This window comes from Tiliqua scincoides, chromosome 9 (assembly GCF_035046505.1).
Source record: "Tiliqua scincoides isolate rTilSci1 chromosome 9, rTilSci1.hap2, whole genome shotgun sequence".
Taxonomy (NCBI): Eukaryota; Metazoa; Chordata; class Lepidosauria; order Squamata; family Scincidae; genus Tiliqua; species Tiliqua scincoides.
Genome location: NC_089829.1, coordinates 10,738,282 through 10,760,558, shown reverse-complemented (window position 1 = coordinate 10,760,558; position 22,277 = coordinate 10,738,282). Strand labels below are relative to the sequence as shown.

Below are 22,277 nucleotides of genomic sequence, written 5' to 3'. Positions count from 1 at the left end.
CCTTCGTGAGATCTATGAAGGCTATAAAGAGTGGCTGTCGTCGTTCCCTGCATTTCTCCTGCAGTTGTCTAAGGGAGAATACCATATCAGTGGTGGACCTGCTGGCTCGGAATCCGCACTGTGATTCTGGATAAACGCTCTCTGCAAGTACCTGGAGCCTCTTTAGTGCAACTCAGGCAAACAACTTTCCTACAACACTAAGGAGAGAGATGCCACGGTAGTTGTCCAAAGTGTCAAAAAAAAAAAAACTATATATGCAGTATTATCTTCATTTTAGATGTCAAAAGGGTTTTGTGGCTCTCGAGGTTTTTTTCCCTCTGGAAAACGGGTCCAAATGGCTCTTTGAGTGTTTAAGGTTGCCGACCCCTGGCCTAGGGCCTGAGGGCCCTGGCCTCTTCCCCTTTAAGGGCCAGGGGACAAGGCAGCAACACGATCCCCAGAACCACGTCGCTCAAGGGGCTGCAGGGAATGGGATTGTGCGATCACTCCACTTTCACTTTTAGAAGCCTGGGGAGCCCTGCAGACGCTCACGCAGGGCTTCCCACACCCCAGGACGGATACAGCAGGGATTGGTAAGTACATCCCAGTCCCTGTAGCCCCCTGAGCAACACAATCCTGGGGATCGCATAGCTGCCTTCTCCCTGCTCCCATTGCCTCCCTCCCCTCCCCTGCAAGGACTTACTGTGGTTCCCAAACTCCACAGTTTCAAACTCCACAAACTTCAAACTGAGAGTTGAAAACCACAGCCTTATCCTATTTTATTCTTGTAACAGTCCATTTGTAGGAAAGAGTGATTCATCCAACCCAGCCAGTGGGGTAGCGAGGAAACTAAGGCTGATCCAAACACACACACAGACCCTAGACAGTTTTATCTAGGATCAGGGAACTTGGGAGACTTCCGTTTCTGAAGGCAGCAATGTCTCAACTTAGCGGAAGCATGTTTCTGCCTGCTGGTAAAGCACACCCCAAATCAGGTAGCATTTTTGAAGAATTTGGGCACTATTTTCAGGTTTGGGCTGTACCTCCAAACTGGAAATTGCCCCATAAACTGGGTGAAACAATGGCTGGAGCAAAAGCCAAACATGCTAACCGCAATGCCACTAGATACAGGTTTGGTTTATACTGTAAGAAGTTTACAAAGGCACATTAAAACAACTCTGAAAATGTCTTTTTCAAAAAGAGAATAAGGCACTCTCTGACTGAAATCAATGTAAAGAGAAGAGGGTGTTGTGCCCAGTGCTTTGGAGTCTGAGGCTGGAATCTAGCCTAGAGATTGGGATTTGAGAGCTTCTCCTGGCAAGGGTTTTTTTTTTCCAGGCTTGTGACATCAAGCTCTATGACTGGAGCCTCTAGCTTGGCCAGACAGCAGCAGTACACTGTTCTTGCACACTGCAGAACAAAAGCAGACCTTACCTTCATGCGTGGCTAGCACACCAGGAATCCTCTGCAGGCTGGACACTGGGGTGTTCTCAGGGAGAAGGTGATAGATGGCCTCCAGGGGTGGGTGTATCTGCAGGATGCACAGAAGGTGTGTGTTCTCTATTGCTGTCAGGTGCTTGTTTTCTAAGGAAGGAGAGAAGAGGCAACACTTTAAAGGTGGCCACAGATGCAGAGAGGTGCTGGGATGTCACACAGTGCAAGATCAGCGATAGGGTGGACCAGATTCAACAGATGGACTGATGGTAGACCTTTCAATCTCCATGCAAGAAATTATAGGAAAAGGCAGCTTTTCTTATTCCCCTCTCAAGATGAGTGAACTTGCCAACATTTTCTCTTCAATACTACTAAGAAAGGCACCAGACTCTGACCTCCCTAGTGGCCAGTCACTCTCCCTATCAACTCTTGAGCAAAAGGACCTCTGTCCTGAGGAGCATATAAGGATGGTGTTCTGTTCATAATGAAAATAATTTTACTTCTGGCTCACTCTTGGGTCAATGTCCATCAAAGACTGGCATGGCATAAGATACTGATTTCATTCTAACACAACACACTGGTCTCAAAGCAGGAGGACAACTGTAGGACATCTTCCCCACTACATATTGATCAGAGAGGCCTAGAAGGGCAAGAAGATTAGGTCTAGTGCATCTTCCCAGAGAGAATTAAATTGTCCATCTCTGGAGCTGCTAAAATTCCTAATCGCTCTGGGGACGGATCTCACCTCAGGTGAATACCCCTGCACCAAGAGCCTATTAATGAGGCCAACTGAGGCAGATGCCTGCCTCTGCCACTCCACCTGTTCTATGGTTTCAAAAAGGAAGAAGGGAACAGAAGAAAAGTGTGAAGGAGAGGAATGTGGTGGACTAGAGCATCCACAGACTGGCACACTGCTAGGGAAGAAGGCAGCATCTGCCATGCCCCCTTAGGTCGTCTCTCTGCCTTGGACCTTGTTCTCCAATGGTTGGGATTGAGATATGGTGCACAAGGGAGAGGAAAGGGAGGCTCCTCCAAGATCAGTGGTGACAGGTCAGATCTTGTTCTCCAACTGACTCCTGTGGATTGGCTGGGCATTGTCCTAAAAGTGGGACTTGTAAAGGGTAACATATTCTAAAGTATAGAGAGGTTCCCAAGTCTCTCATCTAAATGTTACATGGGGCCTATGTGACTTACTCTCTATTGGCTCCTGGAGCAGCGGGTGCAAGAGGGCCCGCGGAGTCCCGTGATATAGCTTGAGCCTGGGAAGAAAAGAGACAGATGGTTACCTGGAGGGGCACTCCTGGAGCCTACAGTCTACTCTCACTGGCTCAAGTGTTTGTCCTCCAACTCTGCCCTGGCCCCCCTACAATCTGACTTCTGCCTAGGCCCAGTCCAAGCTGAACTGGTGCCTGAAATAATGCCCAAATTTTACGTTCTCCTTCCTTTTTTAAATTTGTTTAGACAACCCCTTTCCTCTGCTTCTCCAGTGTTCGCCTGGCCATACCTTCGAAAAAAGGGAAGATTCTGGGAGCAGAATCCCAGGTAGGTCATTGGTGGTGGCAGCGACAGAGTAATCATGTTTTTATTACTCTCCTGGAAGGAAAGCAATGGTCCCCCTCCTCCAGCTCCACCATATGCAATCTGAGGCATATGGAAGATCCAGCACTGGAAGAAGGAATGAATCGCTGCTACCGCCAATTCTCTTTTTTCTTCTTTTCAGGAGGAGCAGTGAAAGACTGAAGCAGCCAGGAGGACAGTGGGCTGACAGAGGTAGCGGGTAGGTACCAAGTGCAAGGTACCCCTTGCCAGTGTGCCACTTCCCCAGCCTGCCACCCAAGTCAGTTGTTTGTGAGGCACCTGAGTAGGCCAGCCATGCTTCCATCCTCATCAGTGACCAAAGACAGAATGGATGAGAAGGAACTCATAAACTGCCTCATAGATCATCAGCCTGAGTTATCACCCAGTATCAACAACTCTGAGTAGTACAAAAGCTCTGCACGAGAAAGGTCTTTCTAAGCCCCGCTGCTCAAGTCCCCTTGTAAGAGATGCTTAAAGATGTGCTACCAAAGAGCCCATGAGCCTTTCCCCAAACAAAGCATCCAAGAGGAACACTTCTAAATGACCGAGACACTTTTGCCTACATTAACAACCAGGAAGCTGGATTGCAGATGGCATGAACAATCCCTGAGGACCCAGTAACCTGCCCAGTTAACCCCACAAGTTGAGCCACATACCCCTTTTCCTTCAAGCCCAGGGTTGCTGGCTCGGCTTTGCTGGAAAAGAGTGGGAGGATCCCAAAGCCGCAGGACAAATCCTGGTGAGTCCCATCTCGTCTCCTGGCTGCCGCCACCACTTCCACAACCAAAAGAATGCTGGGATGGTCCAAAGATGTATGGAAATAAACCGTCTGGGGAAGACAAGAGGGAAAGACAGTGTTTAGATTCAAGTCCAGCCATCAAAGCAGCCAATTACTTACACCAAGCTATGCCCTGAGGAACACTTGGGTTGGCTCAGAAGCTTGTCAGACGTTCCTCAGTCACTTGTTCAGCTATGGGACATGACCATTCCTCAAAGACTGCTTGCCCGCCACAACCAACCAACGCCCTCTGGCAGCAGTGAAGATTGGAATTGCTTCTAATGACTTGTTCTCATGCCTCGAAAACAGCCTGTCCTTTCTCTCAACATTTTGATTGGAAGCGATGGTCAAGAAGGCTAGTTGGCATTCTACCTTTTATGCAAGTGGCAACACTCAATTCACTTACTGATCGTATGCATTGCCCACACTTCCCTCCAAAGACTCAGGTCAGTGCACACTGTTCTCTCCGTCTTTTACCCCCACAACATACCTGTGTGGTAGGTTCGGATTAGAGAGAGCAACAGGCCCAAAGACACCCAGGGAGAGCTTCATGACTAAGAGGAGAACTGGACCCAGCTCTTCTGAGTGGAGGCTCAAACCACGACGACGCTTACAGCACCATTTTATGCACGTTTACTCAAAAGTAAGTCCCTTCATGATCAATGAAATTTGCTCCCAGGTAAGTGAGCACAGGATTGCAGCCTCTCTCTCTCTCTCTCTGTCTGATTTGCAAAAGTCTCTGCTCTGTTGAAGTGAGCAGTCGAATTCTGGGGAAACTGAATACTGTGTTCCTATTTTGCCCTCTTGTGGAACAATGCAACCATGTCACACAGAGAAAGGTAAACACCCACCTTTCTCTTGCTGGAGGCGAATTGTGGCCCCTGGGCCTCTAGAGATGAACAGGTACTTGACCCAGAGGGAGTTTCAATATTTTTCTAACCCCTTGCAGCAATGTCTCTCACCCGGCCATAAGTCAGATCATCCCCCTCATTATCCATTTTATCATTCATTTATTTTTAAAACTAGAGCCAGGAGTTATTCCGTGAAACTGACTGGATAGTGATTAACAACAGGTAAAAGGAGGGACATTCTCACATAGTGTAAAATTACCCAGTGGAATTCATTGCCACAAGATATGCAGATGACTACTAGTGCGGGTGGTTTTCAAAAGGAATTGGAGAAACACAATGGCTGTGTACACCTCCAGTTTCAGTGGCAGCCTGTCTCTGAATGCTAGTTACAGGAGAGCACTGGTGGGATCTGCCCTCTCTCCAGCTTGTGGGCTTCCAACTGGAGCAGCTGGTGGGGTACTGTGGGAAGCAGAATGCTCAAATAGATACCCCCTTTGGGCCTAATACAGCAGGGTTTCTCCTATGCTCTTCTAATTAATAAACGTTTAGAATTTAAAACAGTCTAAATTTAAATTTAACACAATTTAAGACAACTGCAAACAAAACAGAGGAACAAAATAGAACTTTCAGTTGGCAAGCAGAAAACAGCAGAAAACCAGCACAAAACCCCTCCAAAGGCCCACACAACAATCCGTTTTCTTAGGAAGGCTAGAAGAAGGGAAGAAGCATGGACCTGCCTGCAAGGGGAGTTTCACAGTCTGGGGGAGACCACCAAAAAGACCCTGATCTGTATGCACAAGAACTGAATTTAGACTGGCAGACCCGCATGGGCACAGGTGCAGTGGCAAAGCTATAGGAGGCGGTGTGGTCAATACTGCAGGTGTCCCAATGCGCCATGCAATTGGCCACTCCCACTCGCCGTTGGAGCCATTGCTGGCAGCAACGGCAACATACTCCTGCGCATTGCCATCACTGCTTAGAATGGCTCCAATGGTGAATGGGAGGAGCTGCTTACACCGCACATTGGGAAGCCTGCAGTACTTACCACACCACCCCCACCCCCCGTCACTACACCACTGCACGTGTGGCCACACAGCTATTCAGATCCAAGTGACTTAGGGCTCTGAAGGTAAAGACCAGCACTTGGAAGCAAAGTGGGAGCTGGTGTGAGTTTTTCAGGATTAGAGAGATACAATCACTCCAGCCAGGGAGAAGCATACATTAACTCCCCCACCCCGAGCGTTAGCGTTTATGGAGATGGCTGGCAGCTTAGCGGTCCAGCAGAGCCCACTTTCAAAGAGACAGCCAATCTGTCAGCAGCCCAAGCATCACTCTGCCTTGCACACACACTTGTCAGGAGTTACTGACCATTTTTTCCATCATTTTGCAATAAAAGATAATAGAATAACGATTTATTTCTGCTGGCCGATGTTCTAATGCCTCTCTCCGTTATCCTTCCCTGACAGTCTGTGATTGCAGGAAATGTTTTGCTCATGACACCTGGGATAATAAGTCTTTAATAGGAGGATTAACCTGCTCCTCAATCAGGCCGCTGCCAGAGACCGTACCCAAACCTCCAGAACGCTCTGGCTTGTGGAGCCACGACTGGACAAATTCCCATTTTTTCTCCTTTCTCAGCCTTTCCGGGCTGGGCAAGATGTGATTTCCTTTGGCAGTGTTGCCATTCCACTTAATCACCTTTCAATTCTCTTCCCATTTTCTACTAGGTTGCCACTTCGTCTGAAATGACTTTTTCTCCAGCTTTTCCCCTCAGGCAAATGTTAATTTCAGTCTAAAACTGGGTCACTGCTGGGCTCCATTACTTATAGGGGTGCCCCAGTCTAGTTCCATTTCCCTGAGAGTTTTTCAAGAGTTGGCAGTCCTGTGACATCAGCAGGCTCCCGCTTCAGAAATCACAGATTTGAGGATGCACCCAGCCCGCAACCCTAAGCTACACAGACACAGTCAAGTCCTGCTGTGGCCTGGGTTGCTGCAACAACCCTGCCAGGTTATGGGGGAAAGGAGACAAACGGCCTGCTTGGGTGGGTCAAGTTACTCTAGATGTTATGGCTCAGGGAAACTGCCGCTCTGCAGTCTTGAGTGCCTCATCTCAAAAGGCAGCAGATCTGGGAGGATCTTGATTCTGACCCCAGCAGCTGCAGACAAACCATCCGATTCCTGATTCAACCACCAGGGGGTTGCCATAGCAGATTGAATAAGAGTTGTGTTTGTGCTGCGATCACAATATCTCTTCTTCTTCTTCAGAGTTTGTTCCGTGAGGTGGTGGATTTTGGATCCGCTATTTTGGATCCGCTATTTTGGGGATCATCATACCTCATTAAAGGCAAAAAAGGAAGAACAGCTTAAAGCCCACACATCATGCCTGAGAGACGGGGTGCTCCCTCAAGACTCCTGTTAGATAATCCCATGTCCCCACAAAATAAATTACTATATGTAGATCACACTCCCTATGTGTTATCACACTCCCTATGTGGTCCATGAGACTTATTGCTGCGTTTTCAACAAGTTCCGCTTAAGAGCAAGATCAAGCTCCTATTCCCTGAGCTTTCCAAGAAGGTTTGAGAAAAGACAAATTCCTTACCTGGGAAGTCTTGTTCTCTGTGGAGGAAGGGTGCATTCCTTAGTATGGGTTTGCCCTTGAGTTGTTAGGCAGGGTCTAATCAACCTCCTCCACACAGAGGGCTCTCATTTCCCAGATGGTATGTCGAGCTTAAGAACCAATCCACAGTACTTCCTGACAGGAAAATAAATCTCTAGGCACAGTCAGAAGTAGAAACTAGGAAGAGCCTTGAGTCAAGTTAAATGGTGCATAGAATAAGAGAGGGGAATAGAGGGGGAAGTACCCTACTATCTCCCGTCCAGTTACGAACCATCAGGAATGAGATTTTAACAACTAACAAGGCAAAGTACCTTTATTGCATTTATACAAGAATTGACTCAAGAAGTTGAGTCTAATGCATATGAATATTTTTCTATTTAACCCTCTGGTTTTATTACTTATGCCAATAAAGGTTTTTGACTTTACTTTCTCCTGGCCCCCAAAAATCCCAAGGAGAGAGAACGTCCTCAGTTATAGGAGGTGGGTAGAATGCACCCTTCTCCACAGAGAACAAGACTTCCCAGATAAGGAATTTGCCTTTTCTCCAGTGGAGGAAGGGTGTATTCCTTAGTATGGGATGTTCAAAAGCAGTACCCCCTCTGGGTGGGAGATAGGGACGTTTGCTTAGGGATTAAGGACATAAGAACATAAGAACAGCCCCACTGGATCAGGCCAAAGGCCCATCTAGTCCAGCTTCCTATATCTCACAGCGGCCCACCAAATGCCCCAGGGAGCACACCAGATAACAAGAGACCTCATCCTGGAACCTTCCCTTGCATCTGGCATTCTGACATAACCCATTTCTAAAATCAGGAGGTTGCGCGTACCCCATAATGGATTTTTCCTCCAGAAACTTATCCAATCCCCTTTTAAAGGCATCTAGGCTAGACGCCAGCACCACATCCTGTGGCAAGGAGTTCCACAGACCGACCACACGCTGAGTAAAGAAATATTTTCTTTTGTCTGTCCTAACCACCCAACACTCAATTTTAGTGGATGTCCCCTGCTTCTGGTATTATGTGAGAGTGTAAAGAGCATCTCCCTATCCACTCTGTCCATCCCCTGCATAATTTTGTATGTCTCAATCATGTCCCCCCTCAGGCGTCTCTTTTCTAGGCTGAAGAGGCCCTAACGTCGTAGCCTTTCCTCATAAGGAAGGTGCCCCAGCCCCGTAATCATCTTAGTCGCTCTCTTTTGCACCTTTTCCATTTCCACTATGTCTTTTTTGAGATGCGGCGACCAGAACTGGACACAATACTCCAGGTGTGGCCTTACCATAGATTTGTACAATGGCATTATAATATTAGCCGTTTTGTTCTCAATACCCTTCCTAATGATCCCAAGCATAGAATTGGCCTTCTTCACTGCCGCCGCACATTGGGTCGACACTTTCATCGACCAGTCCACAACCACCCCAAGATCTCTCTCCTGATCTGTCACAGACAGCTCAGAACCCATCAGCCTATATCTAAAGTTTTGATTTTTTGCCCCAATGTGCATGACTTTACACTTACTGACATTGAAGCGCATCTGCCATTTTGCCGCCCATTCTGCCAGTCTGGAGAGATCCTTCTGGAGCTCCTCACAATCACTTCTGGTCTTCACCACTCGGAAAAGTTTGGTGTCGTCTGCAAACTTAGCCACTTCACTGCTCAACCCTGTCTCCAGGTCATTTATGAAGAGGTTGAAGAGCACCGGTCCCAGGACAGATCCTTGGGGTACACCGCTTTTCACCTCTCTCCATTGTGAAAATTGCCCATTGACACCCACTCTCTGCTTCCTGGCCTCCAACCAGTTCTCAATCCAGGAGAGGACCTGTCCTCTAATTCCCTGACTGTGAAGTTTTTTCAGTAGCCTTTGGTGAGGGACCGCGTCGAACGCCTTCTGAAAGTCCAGATATATAATGTCCACGGGTTCTCCCGCATCCACATGCCTGTTGACCTTTTCAAAGAATTCTATAAGGTTTGTGAGGCAAGACTTACCCTTACAGAAGCCATGCTGACTCTCCCTCAGCAAGGCCTGTTCGTCTATGTGTTTTGAGATCCTATCTTTGATGAGGCATTCCACCATCTTACCCGGTATGGATGTTAGGCTGACCGGCCTATAGTTTCCCGGGTCCCCCCTCTCCCTTTTTAAAAATAGGCGTGACATTTGCTATCCTCCAATCTTCTGGCACCGTGGCCGTTTTGAGGGACAAGTTGCATACCTTAGTCAAGAGATCTGCAACTTCATTCTTCAATTCCTTAATAACTCTTGGGTGGATGCCATCAGGGCCCGGTGACTTATTGATCTTTAATTTATCAATGAGGTCTGAAACATCTTCTCTTTTAACCTCTATCTGACTTAACTCCTCGGTCAGGAGGGGCCATTCGGGCAGCGGTATCTGCCCGAGGTCTTCTGCCGTGAAGACAGATGCAAAGAACTCATTTAATTTCTCTGCCATCTCTAAGTCTCCTTTTATCTCCCCTTTCCCTCCCTCACCATCCAGAGGGCCAACCGCTTCTCTGGCGGGTTTCCTGCTTCTAACATATTTGAAGAAGCTTTTATTATTCCCCTTAATGTTGCTGGCCATGCGTTCCTCATAGTCTCGCTTGGCCTCCCATATCACCTTCTTACATGTCTTTTGCCACAGTTTATGTTCCTTTTTATTCTCCTCATTAGGGCAAGACTTCCATTTACGGAAGGAAGCTTCCTTGCCCTTCACAGCCTCTCTAACTTGGCTGGTTAGCCATGCGGGCACCCTCCTGGATTTAGTGGAACCCTTCTTTCTTTGTGGTATACACCTCTGCTGGGCCTCTATTACTGTTGTTTTAAGCAGCCTCCATGCACTCTGGAGAGATTGGACTCTTTTTACCCTCCCTTTCAACCTCCTTCTAACCAGCCTCCTCATTTGAGGGAAGTCCGCCCGTCGGAAGTCAAGGGTTTTGCCTGGTATTCTTCCCCCAACGTGCACGTCAAAACGGATCGCAGCATGATCACTGTTCCCCAATGGCTCAGTAACGTTTACATCTCTAACCAGGTCCTGTGTCCCGCACAATATTAAATCCAGAGTCACCTGTCCTCTGGTGGGCTCCGTGACTAGCTGCTCTAAGCCACAGTCATTTAGCACGTCAAGAAATCTGGTTTCCTTATCGTGACCAGAACACAAATTGACCCAGTCAATATGAGGATAATTGAAGTCCCCCATGATTACAACCCTGTCCCTCCTTGTCACCTCCCTGATCTGTTTCCTCATTTCAAGGTCCCCATCCAATTTCTGGTCTGGAGGACGATAGCACGCCCCCAGTATTACATCGCTGCACAAGCCTGGTAATTTAACCCACAGAGATTCTACGGTGGAGTCGGACCCACCTTCAATCTCTACTTTGCTGGATTCTATCCCTTCCTTAACATAAAGGGCCACCCCACCTCCAACACGCCCCTGCCTGTCCCTCCTGTAGAGTTTATAGCCCGGGATTGCGGTATCCCACTGATTCTCCGCATTCCACCAGGTTTCCGTTATGCCCACTATGTCAATGTTTTCCCTTGTCACCAGACATTCCAGCTCTCCCACCTTTGCTCGTAGACTTCGGACATTCGCATAAAAGCATTTGTACACGGAATGCCCCAGGATGGGCTGCTTATTCGCTCCTTTGTCCCCGCATCCTCTCATTGTGCCAAACCGTCTATCACATCCCATCACGCTACCTTTCCCAATTTCTTCTCCTACTCTGCCTTTGTCTTGTTGTTCTCTAACCTCCCCATCCTCATCCCATAGGGATGAGGAGTCCCGAACCGGATGCCCCTCGGCTCCTGTCGGCCTTCCCCCAGGGATCAGTTTAAAAGCTGCTCTGCCACCTTTTTAATGTTATGCCCCAGCAGTCTGGTTCCATTCTGGTTCAAGTGGAGCCCATCCCTCTTGTACAGGCCCCACTTGTCCCAAAACGTTCCCCAGTGCCTAACGAATCTAAACCCCTCCTCCCTACACCACCGTCTCATCCACGCATTGAGACCCCTGATCTCCGCCTGCCTAGCTGGCCCTGCGCGTGGAACAGGTAGCACTTCAGAGAACGCTACCTTTGAGGTCCTGGCTTTTAGCTTCCTGCCTAAAAGCCTAAATTTGGCCTCCAGGACCTCCCAGCTACACTTGCCCACATCGTTGGTGCCGACATGCACCACAGCCGCTACCTCTCCCCCAGCACTGTCTACTAGCTTGTCTAGACGAGAAGTGATGTCCGCAACCTTCGCACCAGGCAGGCAAGTCACCATGCGGTCCTCACATCCGTCGCAAACCCCCCTCTCTATGTTTCTAATAATCGAATCCCCCACTACAAGAAGCCCCCGACCTCCCTCCCGCCGAGAAGTATCCTGAGTGCGTACGGATACGGGCCCATCCCCTGGAGAAGGGGTCCCCCCTAGGGGATTGTTTCCCTCCTCTCCAGGATGATGTCCTCTAGCCCCAAGACTTCCCACCCGGGCAGCTGAGGAGCTGCACGCCTGAGGTTGGGACGAAGCCTGATTGTCCCCGAAAGTCTCCCCACGGTCCTCCTCTGCCTGCCTGCGCTTCTCCAGGTCGGCCACCAAGGCTTCAAGGGCGCGTTCCCTGAGACCCTGGAGCTCCTTGCACCGAGGACACACCCATGACTTATGCCCCAGAGGCATATAATCAATCATACATGCAGCACTCGATGCAGAACACTGGATAGCCCCCAACCTGCTGCTGGCTGTCTGACTGCATAGCTTTTTTGTTGTTGTTGTTTTATTTAGGGGTATTTTTAAAAACCCTACACTGGTTAGCAGCCCTCTTCTCAAGGGAAGAGGAAGGGCAGTGTCTGGGGCCCTGGCCTCCTCGCCCAGCTGCTGAACTCGCCCAGATGCTAAACTCTCAGTTTACCTGGCACTTAGTTCCCAGAGGCACTTGGGGTTCCCAGAGGCCTCATGCGATGGCAGGCCTAGCTTTATACTCCTGGCTGGCTCCTCCTCCCTCCTTCCTTCCTGATTGAAAGGGGGGCTAGTCTTCCCAGGTGAGTTTACAAAAGCTCAGGAAGACAAAAGGCTGCTGATGGGTGTAACCTACTCTGCAGGCTCCTGAATGGAGTGCTTGGATTAGCCTAATGGGGCTCTTATCACCTCCTAAGGTGGTGATGCTGAAATTCTAAAATGGACTATGCCTGGGTGGTTGGGAATTGGACCTTACTAGGTTCTTTCCCTCCTAGTTCTGTTCTCTTAAGCTGGACTGTTTTGTAACCTCAAGCTAGTTTTTATTTGAGTTTAATTATTTATTGCTCTCTAGATCTGTGTCCCAATTTACTGAACTGTTTAGGCTATGTTCTAACTTAGATTAAGTTTAACTTGGGTTAAGTATAGGGTTAATTTAAAACAAAGTAGAAAAACCTGCTTTCCACTTTATCCGCCTCCCTTCCTTCGATTAGGTGCTACTTTAGGTGCAGCTAACTTTCAACTTTGATTTAAGTGCCTGACCCTTGGGCTCTTACTCACGAGTAGGACTCTGCTCCTGCTCAGAGTAGACCTACGTACCTCCCTTAGGTGCTAACTTTCAATTTTGCTTTAAGGTTGATTTAAAGTTAAGGTTAGAAGACAGGGAGTTAGAAAGACAAAGAGTTAGAAAGAGTTACCCTCTTGTCGTCTTCCTCCTCTCCTTCTCCAAAACTCAGAGGTCTACTTGCCTTCTCCTTGCCCAGATGCTAAACTCTCAGTTTACCTGGCACTTAGTTCCCAGAGGCACTTAGGGTTCCCAGAGGCCACACGCGTCTGGAGAACCTTTTCAATAACCCTTCTCCCAAGGGAGGCATCAGAAGAAGCAGTAGTATCAATTTGATAAAGTTTGGTGAAGATGTGGAGAAAAGTCCACGTCGTTGCTTTGCAACACGCCTCACAAAGGTAGCCCCACCTGAGGTAGCCACACCTCTGAGAGGTTGTGTTTACCCTCCAGAGGAGAGACCTCCGATACTCTATAGCACTTTATTATGCATTCCACTATCCAGTATGCTAAAATGGAGATTTTCTTTCCTGTGGAGCTTCCCTGAAAGGCAATGAACGGAGCTTCAGACTTATGAAGCAGCTTGATATGTTAGATATAAGAATGGAGTGCTCTTTTCACATCCAACCTGTGCCAGATTTTCTCTCGTGGATGGGTTGGTTGTTGCAAAAGAAGGGAAGACTGATTTTGTGCTCTCTATGAAATAAAGAGTTTACTTTGGGAATCAGTGTGGTCAGTATGCAGCATTACCTTTTCTTTATGGAACACAGAAAGGTCAGGAAGCACAGACAGGGAAATCAATTCTGAAACTCTGTGAGCAGAATTGATTTTGACCAGAAAGGAAACTTCGAAAATGATTTCTCTTCTAGTTTTGGCCAGGAGTTTGCAATGTGGGGCAGTGAGAACGTGCAAAACCCTGTTAAAATCCCAGTAGGAATTCTCTTGACAGGAGGAGGATTCAGGAGAGTTATTGCCTCTCAGGAATCTCTTAACATGTGGTTAACATGGGGAGATGAAATATTTTCGTTCCTAGACCCGCTCGTATGGAGCCCTGATAGGCTACTCAATAGATCCATTCCTAAGATGCCCTGAAAGGCTGCAGCCTGTCTGTGCAGTTAGTCCACAGGCCCTTGTCCAAGCCATCTTATAAGAAGTTCAAGACTGTGGGCACAATGGGATTGGATGGTGAAAAAGCCATGTAGAGGTACCAGTGTCTAAATATTTTCCAGATATCCTAACTTTTGTAAGTGGAATGGTGCCATTAAGGCAGATGATGGAATGATGCCATTCCATCATCTGCTTAATGATGATCTGCTTAAGGAATGATGCCATTAAGGCAGAAAGCAAGAGTAGCCAAGATGAGCTAGTCCTACCCTGTCAAACTCCACATACTCAGGTGGAAATGCATAGGTTGTGGGTAAATGAGGGGCCCCCGGGAGAGGAGATCTTGATGGGGAGGAAATTTCCAAGGATCTCTGATGGATAACTTGAGGAAATCTGGGAACCAGGGTCCCCTTTGCCACCTCTGCGCTACTAGAATAACTTGTGCATGTAGCAGACAGATGACTTTGAGAACCAGAGGGAGAAGCGGAAAAGGGGAGGAGAAGGCATATAGAATGGGCCATTCAGTGTTTAGATAATCCACGCTTCTGCACCCTACTGCTGATACCTTGAAAAGGATCACAAAGTTGGGCATTGTCGCTTGATGTGAACTGAACCAGGACTGGAGTGCTCAGGTGAAGAGTCATATCTTTGAAAGCCTGGGGTTCAAAACCTCCACTCCACCTCCCTGAGCCTCTGGAGGCTGAGCCAGTGCGTGTCAGGGTACTGGACTCCTGCTAGGTGTTCTGCTTGTCAGGACAGCAAATTCGTCTCGGCCTAGTGAAAAAGGAGTGAGGCTTCTAGAGCTAGGCCTCGGTACCTCCTTGGTGATTTAAAAGCTTTGGCTGGTACATTGTCTGTTCTGCCAAGTTTATGGTGATCTTGTAGGGAGCTGTGGAAGACTCTGAGAGCTAGGTGAATGGCTTTCCATTCTAGGTTTATGCTCTACAGAGGGAAGCCAGAACTGATTTGATTTTTTTCCTGTGGAATTTGTGGTAGACTATGAAACAGTTCAACCACTTGAGATCGAGAAAAGCTGTTTTTAAAACAAGGAAGAATACTGAGTAGACTCCGGAGTACACACATCGGAGTACACAAAGGGCCACCAGTGTGCAAACTTGAGGAGATTGCCCCTATCAGCACTGGGTCTTTGAGCGGCATGGCATCAGGTAATTCTGCCCTAGTCCTGTTTCTTTACTCAGCGTGTGGTCGGTCGGTGGAACTCCTTGCCACAGGATGTGGTGCTGGCATCTAGCCTAGACGCCTTTAAAAGGGGATTGGACAAGTTTCTGGAGGAAAAATCCATTATGGGGTACAAGCCATGATGTGTATGCGCAACCTCCTGATTTTAGAAATGGGTTATGTCAGAATGCCAGATGCAAGGGAGGGCACCAGGATGAGGTCTCTTGTTATCTGGTGTGCTCCCTGGGGCATTTGGTGGGCCGCTGTGAGATACAGGAAGCTGGACTAGATGGGCCTATGGCCTGATCCAGTGGGGCTGATCTTATGTTTGAGGACTGAATGGAAGATGGAAAGTTGGAGGACTTTGCTGTGTGGTGATGCAATATAAATTTGCTCAACTGAGCTCTAATTGAGGTTGTCCTTTGGGGCGAAAAGACCATCCTTGGCCTCAGAAGACTGATGCTGAGGGTTAACATTCTCTTTGCGATTAGTAGGCAATATTTTCCTATTATCCTTGTTTTTGACTGAAACAGGATCAAGAACTTTGCCAAAGAGTTTATTGCTCATAAAGGGCAGGGCTGCAAGTCTGGCTTGGGATGCGCATTTTCATCCCAGTGCCTAAGTCAGATATTCTGCATGGCAACTAGGGAAGAGGTCATGGAACGTGCACTGATTTGAAGTGCATCAAGGGACGCATCAGCCAAGAATGTGGATAGAGCTAGCTTCTTTAAAGTATCTGTCCCAGGCTTAGGGAGAGAAGAGTCAGCACCAGCTAGTTTTTCTGCCCTATAATAAGTAGCCCTGAGCAATAGTATTGGCAGCACTAGCCCTGAGTTCAAATGAGGAGTTTTCAAACACTCTTTTAAGTGTCACTTCAACTCTCTTATTGCATGGGTCTTTAGGACCCTGTTCCCCCTCAGAAAGAATGATGGCATGGGATGATAAAGCAGCCACCGGTGCATCTACTTTGGAAATTTGCAGTGTCCAAAGCTTACTGTGATAAAGAATAAAGTTTACCAAACAATTTTGGTGTGTGCTTCTTTTGCGCAGGTACTGGTCACTCTGCGTCCATGGCAGATTTAAAAGCATCAGGGAAGGGGACCCCTGCTGTCCTGCGAGGGCCCTGAGGAAACAAAAAACTTCACCCCCAGCTCTGGTAGAGTGGCAGAAGAAGAGGTAGTATGCTCAGTCTCGGGATTAAGGCTAAGAGCTCTGGTTGCCCTGGACACAATCTAAGGAAAGTGTCCAAAGGAAAGAGCCTAAATGGTTGCACACACTGGTGTCTCTTTTCCGGAGAGTCTGTCCTTCTCCCTTGAGCAGGAGACCTCTGAGGAGCCTGACTCACCAAGCCGTCCACCCCCAGACTCCTTCAAGCGATGTTCTGCGGGGGAGTTTTGCGCTTGGTGGACCTCATAAATGAGGAAGATTTAGTGCTTGGGGGACAATTCCTTGGCCTCCAAAGGGCAGGAGAGCGAGGAGTCTGAGGAAGACTCAGGTCGTTTCGCTTTCTTACTCAGGGTCCAGTGACCAAGGCTCCTGCACAGGTTCTGCTGCAGGGTCTAATTTTCCTGCCACAGCTTTGTCTACAAGGTTCTGGGCCCACAACATAGCATGTGACTGGGCTTCCTGAGAGACGGGGATCCTCCCTAGAGAAGTGGGTGCCTCCCCTGCTGAGCCTGAGAAGCCAAATTCTCCCCTCCGCTGGGTAATGGAGGCTGAGTCTGCAGAGTCAACTGAGGCCATTATTAGCACTTAACTGAGGTCAAACGGGGGGGGGGGGTCCTCATTTGCACCCAGTAGTGCAAGACGGAGCATGCAAAAGGAAAATGGCACCTGAGAGGTTCACCTCAGAGGCCTGAGGTCAATTACTGAAGCTTGGGAGCGCTGGGCAGGACAGGCGCTCTATTTATAGAAGGTGCCTGCCTTGCCCCCAACAAGCAGAGCTCAAAGTGTGGGCAGAAGAGGACTGTCAGCTCCTTCACTTCCACCAGAACAGCTGTGAGGCGCGAAGTTTTGGGACCCGTTCGGGTCGTGGTGGCACTTGGAGAACGAGACAGTGGGCACCATGATTTCTCTGGACCGTCACTGCCTTCGCCGCTTGACAGACTCGGGTAAAAATAATGCGGGGGAGCCGAGAAGCTCCCGGCACAAATGTGCCTAATGAAAACATTTAAGCTGCCACCGCTGAAGCAGGCCCCTGAGGGAGCTTCACTGTATTTTCCCTCCAGTGCCTTAAAGGACTGGCCCCTCAAGGGGGGAGGAGGGGGGAAGAGGAAAGTAGAAAAACAGTTTACTTCAGTGAAGAAAGAAGAGTGAAAAAGTCCCTCAAAATGAGGGAGCAAAGTGACTTGCGACCTCTTGCCAGCGAGGCAAGGCCAAACTGGGAAATGAGAGCCCTCTGTGTGGAGGAGGTCCTGTGACTTGATTAGACCCTGCCGAGCAACACAAGGGCAAACCCATACTAAGGAATGCAGCCTTCCTCCACTAGAGAACTGGGTGCCCAGAAGCTCAGGAACCTGTAGTAGGCATGCAGGAGGCTCCTCAGCAGGTGTGGAAAGCACTCCCTTAAGGTAGTAAAGTGAAACACCACAATCATAAAGCAAAAAGGTCTGGAGTAGGTTAGGGAGGGACAGAGGCAGCAGCAAACCTTCAGGGGTTGGTGAGGAACTCAAATGGGTCCTTAAAGGGGCATAGGCCCCACCCCTGTGCCTCCTCCATTCTGCATACCATGTTACCTGCCTGGCCTGTTGCCGACTGCATCAGTTCCATTTTCAAGGTCCTCTCCAGGAGCAGTACATTTTTGGCTTCAGGTGACTGAAGCCCTGATATGCACCTGGAAGATGAGATCACCCAGAGGCAAGGTCAGTAAAACAATCTACCCATTAAGTGATGTGGGTGGCAACTGACACTTACAGATCTCAGTTTTAGGTTACAACCCTGAGTCGAAGCACTCTTCCCAGGAGGAGGGCCTAGCATCTCAATCTGGACGAAGTCAGCAGCACCCACCCACAATAAATACATCATGTGTCATGACTTAAAAAATGGCTTTGGTTATGAGATAAATGAGCCTTAATTCAACTCTGCCCCACACCCTGGTCTTCAATTCCACCCTTCAACTTTTACCTTAAGTTGGTTCTCTCTCGCATGGAAAAAAACCCACACTCCTGCACACATACACAAGCCTGAGTTTCACTAGCAAAACAGGATTAGGTCATCTGCCTGCATCTAATGCAGTGGGATTAAAATAATGTTTTAGAGACAGGATGGAGGGCAGCTAGACAAGGAAGAGATCCTGGAGAAAAATGGGTTTGTTTGAAGAGAACAGTTGGAATGAACAAGGATCAAAGAGGTCAGGCATAAGCCTGGTTTGAGATCACTAGGAGGAGAAAAATAGAGCCTTTGTGTTAATGCAACTTAGGAAAGAACTTAGGGATTTGGTTGAGGACTAGAGGTATCCTGGCACTTTATGAGACAGATGTTACAAAAAACTTTTTAAAATGAGACAAATGTCCACAAAATTAAGTATGTGCAGTCAGTGGGCGAGGGGGGGGGAAGAGAGCAAGGGGGGCTTTCACCTTCCCCCCCTCCATTCCTGGCTTTGAGAGGAACACACAAAGAGGCCTTGCTCTTCCCCGATGCTGGGAAAGGGAGTAGGCGCTGTGCTCAGGCTCCTGCACTAAAGGGGCTTGGCAGTGGTGTAGCTAATGATCATGTAGCCCAGTGCCAAGCTCAAAATGATGCCTCAGAAGTGATGTCACAATCGGAAGTGATGTCACACCCAGGCTTTTTAAAAAGTGAAAATCAGGGGAAACCCACTTCCTTCCCTCCAGCAGCTCACCACCCACTTGATTTTCTAGTTAATTGGCCATAACTTTTGATAGAATAAAGATATTTCGAAGCAGTTCGTTTCAATGTATTCTGCATTAAATTACCTTCCCAATGATATATAACATGATGGTATTAATCATACATACCAAAATTTTCACAATTTTGATCACTAGTGTCAAGCTCAGCTTGTTGCCCCCCTAAAGCTTGATGCCCAGTGCAACGGCTAACCCCTGCACCCCTTTAGCTACACCACTGGGGCTTGGGGAGGGAATGTCCCAGCAGCTGGTCTCTGGAGGCTTACCTCCAGTGCCAGGGCCTTCAGCAAGCTTGGTGGAGAAACAGGGCCCTCTAGATGAGTGTTCTTCAACTTGTGGGTTGTGACCACAATGGGGTTGCAAAGCTTCATGGGGGGGGGGGTGGCAACCATTCAAAGCCTGTGCAAAGAGGGCTCAGATCCAATCCAATAATGGTAGTGCCTTATCAAAACTGAGTTCTTGATATAATCCTGCACAGCCTCTTCTGGCTATGTTGCCCAGCAGCTCCATTGGCTGGCCCTGCTCAGGTTGCTACCTCACTTGGTTATTGGGAAGACACAAGAGGTAGGGGGAAAGGGGGCAGGAGGTGGGATTAGTGGTGGGTCCCCAGCCTAATACTTTATGTACTCAACTCAACAAACCTTTATTAGGCATAAGTATTTGATAGATTAAGTCTCTGTCATACTTCATGTATCTACTGGAGTTTATTTAATTATTTATATCCCACTTTATCTTCCTTTCAGGCATTCCTTTCAGGTGGGTTGTGGCATGGAAGAGGTTTAAACCGCCATTCTAGAGGACAGGGCCAGACTATGTGTAGCCAGTTGACTCAGTTCAGGGGTGTTTTTCAGATCCCCATCCAAGACTCTGAGCCTATTTACAGTGGTACCAGTAAAATAGCCTCCTGGCCTCACTTTGGCCTGCGACTGGACTACATGCTCAGAACTCTGGCCTAGCTTAATCCAGACCATCATGTCCGCCTTTGGCCCTCAGTCTGACCTAGTCCCCAGCCCTTTGGACTTCACGCTCTCCACTCTGCCCAGTGTACTTCCCCATGTCTTGTCATGACTCAAACTGAGGTGTAACACAGATTCTTGCGGCACGTTTTCAAAGTGGCAGCCAACAAGGGACTCGCGACCATTGGCAAAGGCAGCTGGGCAAAACTCTCTGAAGCGGTGCGGCCCAACTGGCATCAGGAGAGCGAGGGGGGGAGAAGAATGGAATCATCACCACAGTGCTAAGCAATTCATTAGCTGGAACAGAACGGCTGGAACAAAATGTCAAAGTGAAATTATCCAGCCAGGAGTCCTGTTTGCGACAGGCAAGGCAAGTTTTCTTGCCCTCTCTCTGAGGCGCTTATCAGGATCCGACAGTCATTCTCCATGACGGAATAAACAGCTTTCTTAACCGTTCAAATGGGCTACAGTCCAATCCCTGGAACACTCACAATGCCAACAAACCACAAGAAAATAACTTCTTGATTTTCGGCTGCTGTTGTTGTTTAGCTGAAGACAACCTGACTGGCTCCTTCAGATTTCACTCCCTTCATCATGGGACCACGACAAGGAGGACAAAAACAGAAGGACTCGATGCCCTCCTAGTGGCAGGAGGAAAACAATGCTGGTACCCTCTTATACAGTTCAATGGTGACACTGTTCAAGAGCAAAGCAGGGCTGCAGGGTTCACCTCCATGTATTTTTTTAAACATTTATGGAAGCAGGCAAACAAGCAGAAATTAAATCAGCCAAGACAGAGCATCTCCTAATCAGGAGATTTGCTGAGCTGGCAACCATGTGCAAGCCTGGGCTAGATAGTTCTGTACTCCCCCTGAAGATCAGGTTCACTTCTTGAAAGTAACTTTTGGATGCTCAGTTGGTGACCGGTTGGTTGGCAACCTTTAGTCTCGAAAGACTATGGTATAAGCCTACAGCACCCTGTATTCCCAGGCGGTCTCCCATCCAAGTACTAACCAGGCCTGACCCTGCTTAGCTTCCGAGATCAGACGAGATCGGGCACGTGCAGGGTGACAGTTGCTGTAAGCAAGCAGGTTGGTGACCACAGCCCGGGGAACTTCTGTTCAGCCTTGGCAGATGCACCCATCTGCCTGGGTGCAGGCCTCACGATGGTCATTCATGCCCTAGTTACCTTCCAGCTGGACTACGGCAATACACTTTACATGGGGCTGCCCTGGAAGACTCTTCTGCGGCTCAGAGGGTGCTGACAGAGCTAGGCAATACAATCATAAGCGCCTGAATTGCCCGTTAGTTTCTGGATGAGATTCAAGATGCTGGTTTTTACTTAGAGCCTGAAACAGTTTAGAACCAAGGTACCTTAGACACCTCTTTCCTGTGCATGAGACTGCCCACCCCACCCTCCAAAGATAATCTGGTGGGCCCCTCTTGCATGCCTCACAGCTGCCTGAGTCTCAGCTGGCAGTGATACACAACAGGGCCTTCTCTACTGTGTGGCTCCCACAATTTGGAACTGCCTCCCACATGAAGAGTGGCTGGCACCCTCTCTGTCAATGCTCTGGCATTTGCTGAAAAACTTAGGCTGAGTCTACATTCCGATTTTTGATCAGATTTTCATTTTCCGCCCCATTTCAAGTGAATGCTTTTTCAAAAATTATCCAGGCCTTAAGGGGAAATTCTCCTGCCCCACCTATTTTAGCTGTAAGCTTTAACTGCTGCAATTATCTCAGAACTGCCAACATTTTGTGTTTTCAATTGTAAATTGCTTTGCCAAAAAAAAACACCACTATTTGAAACACAGTAAATATGTTTGCAGTAAAGACAAAAATGAACCTGGAAAAACCAACTAGCCATTTGTTTTCTTTAGAAAGATGGTTTCTACTCCCATGCAGATGCATTTATGTCCACACACACACACACACACACACACACACACACACACACACACACACACACAGAGTATACAGTTGTGTGCCGCTTAACGGCAGGGATTGGGACCACAATCTCCGTCGTCAAGCAGGGCTTGATGCAATCTGATCAATCCGCAATGCGTAGGGGAGGGTCCTCTGAGCTTCCCAGAGGCAGCGCACAACTGCTCGCTGCCTCTGTAGAGTTCAGACTGAGGGAAATCGTGTCTCTTGTGCGACTTCCGGTTTCACAGACATGCGCTGCCTCTGGGAGGCTCAGACAACCCTCTGGAGGGGAGGGGATCAGAGCTCCCCTTGCTTTTGGTGGGTTGGGGTGTGTGCCCGCCAAAAACCACATGACCACATGTGGTCGTTGGTTATGCGATCTCGGCGTAAACCGGAATGCCGCAAAGTGGTGCACACTTGTATATGGATCACACTTTTTTAAATTAGCACAAACAGCTGGCCCATTTATGAGGTCAACAGAGGCAGCAGGCTGGAGGGGGTGCCCACTTTCAACCGGCCACACTTCCA

At 48.4% G+C, this 22,277-nt stretch overlaps 1 protein-coding gene and 1 pseudogene across 1 annotated transcript in view; both read right to left on the bottom strand.

The window, feature by feature from the left end:
• NPHP4 (nephrocystin 4) overlaps positions 1-22,277 on the bottom strand; it is a 156,310-nt gene that overhangs the window by 127,102 nt on the left and 6,931 nt on the right. The window contains exons 4-6 of the mRNA XM_066637431.1: positions 3,648-3,820; positions 2,608-2,672; positions 1,414-1,563 (exon numbers count right to left, since the gene is read on the bottom strand). Of these exons, the coding sequence (XP_066493528.1) occupies positions 1,414-1,563; positions 2,608-2,672; positions 3,648-3,820 (388 nt within the window). The remainder of the gene's footprint in view (positions 1-1,413; positions 1,564-2,607; positions 2,673-3,647; positions 3,821-22,277) is intronic.
• LOC136660938 (5S ribosomal RNA) lies at positions 20,787-20,906 on the bottom strand (annotated as a pseudogene).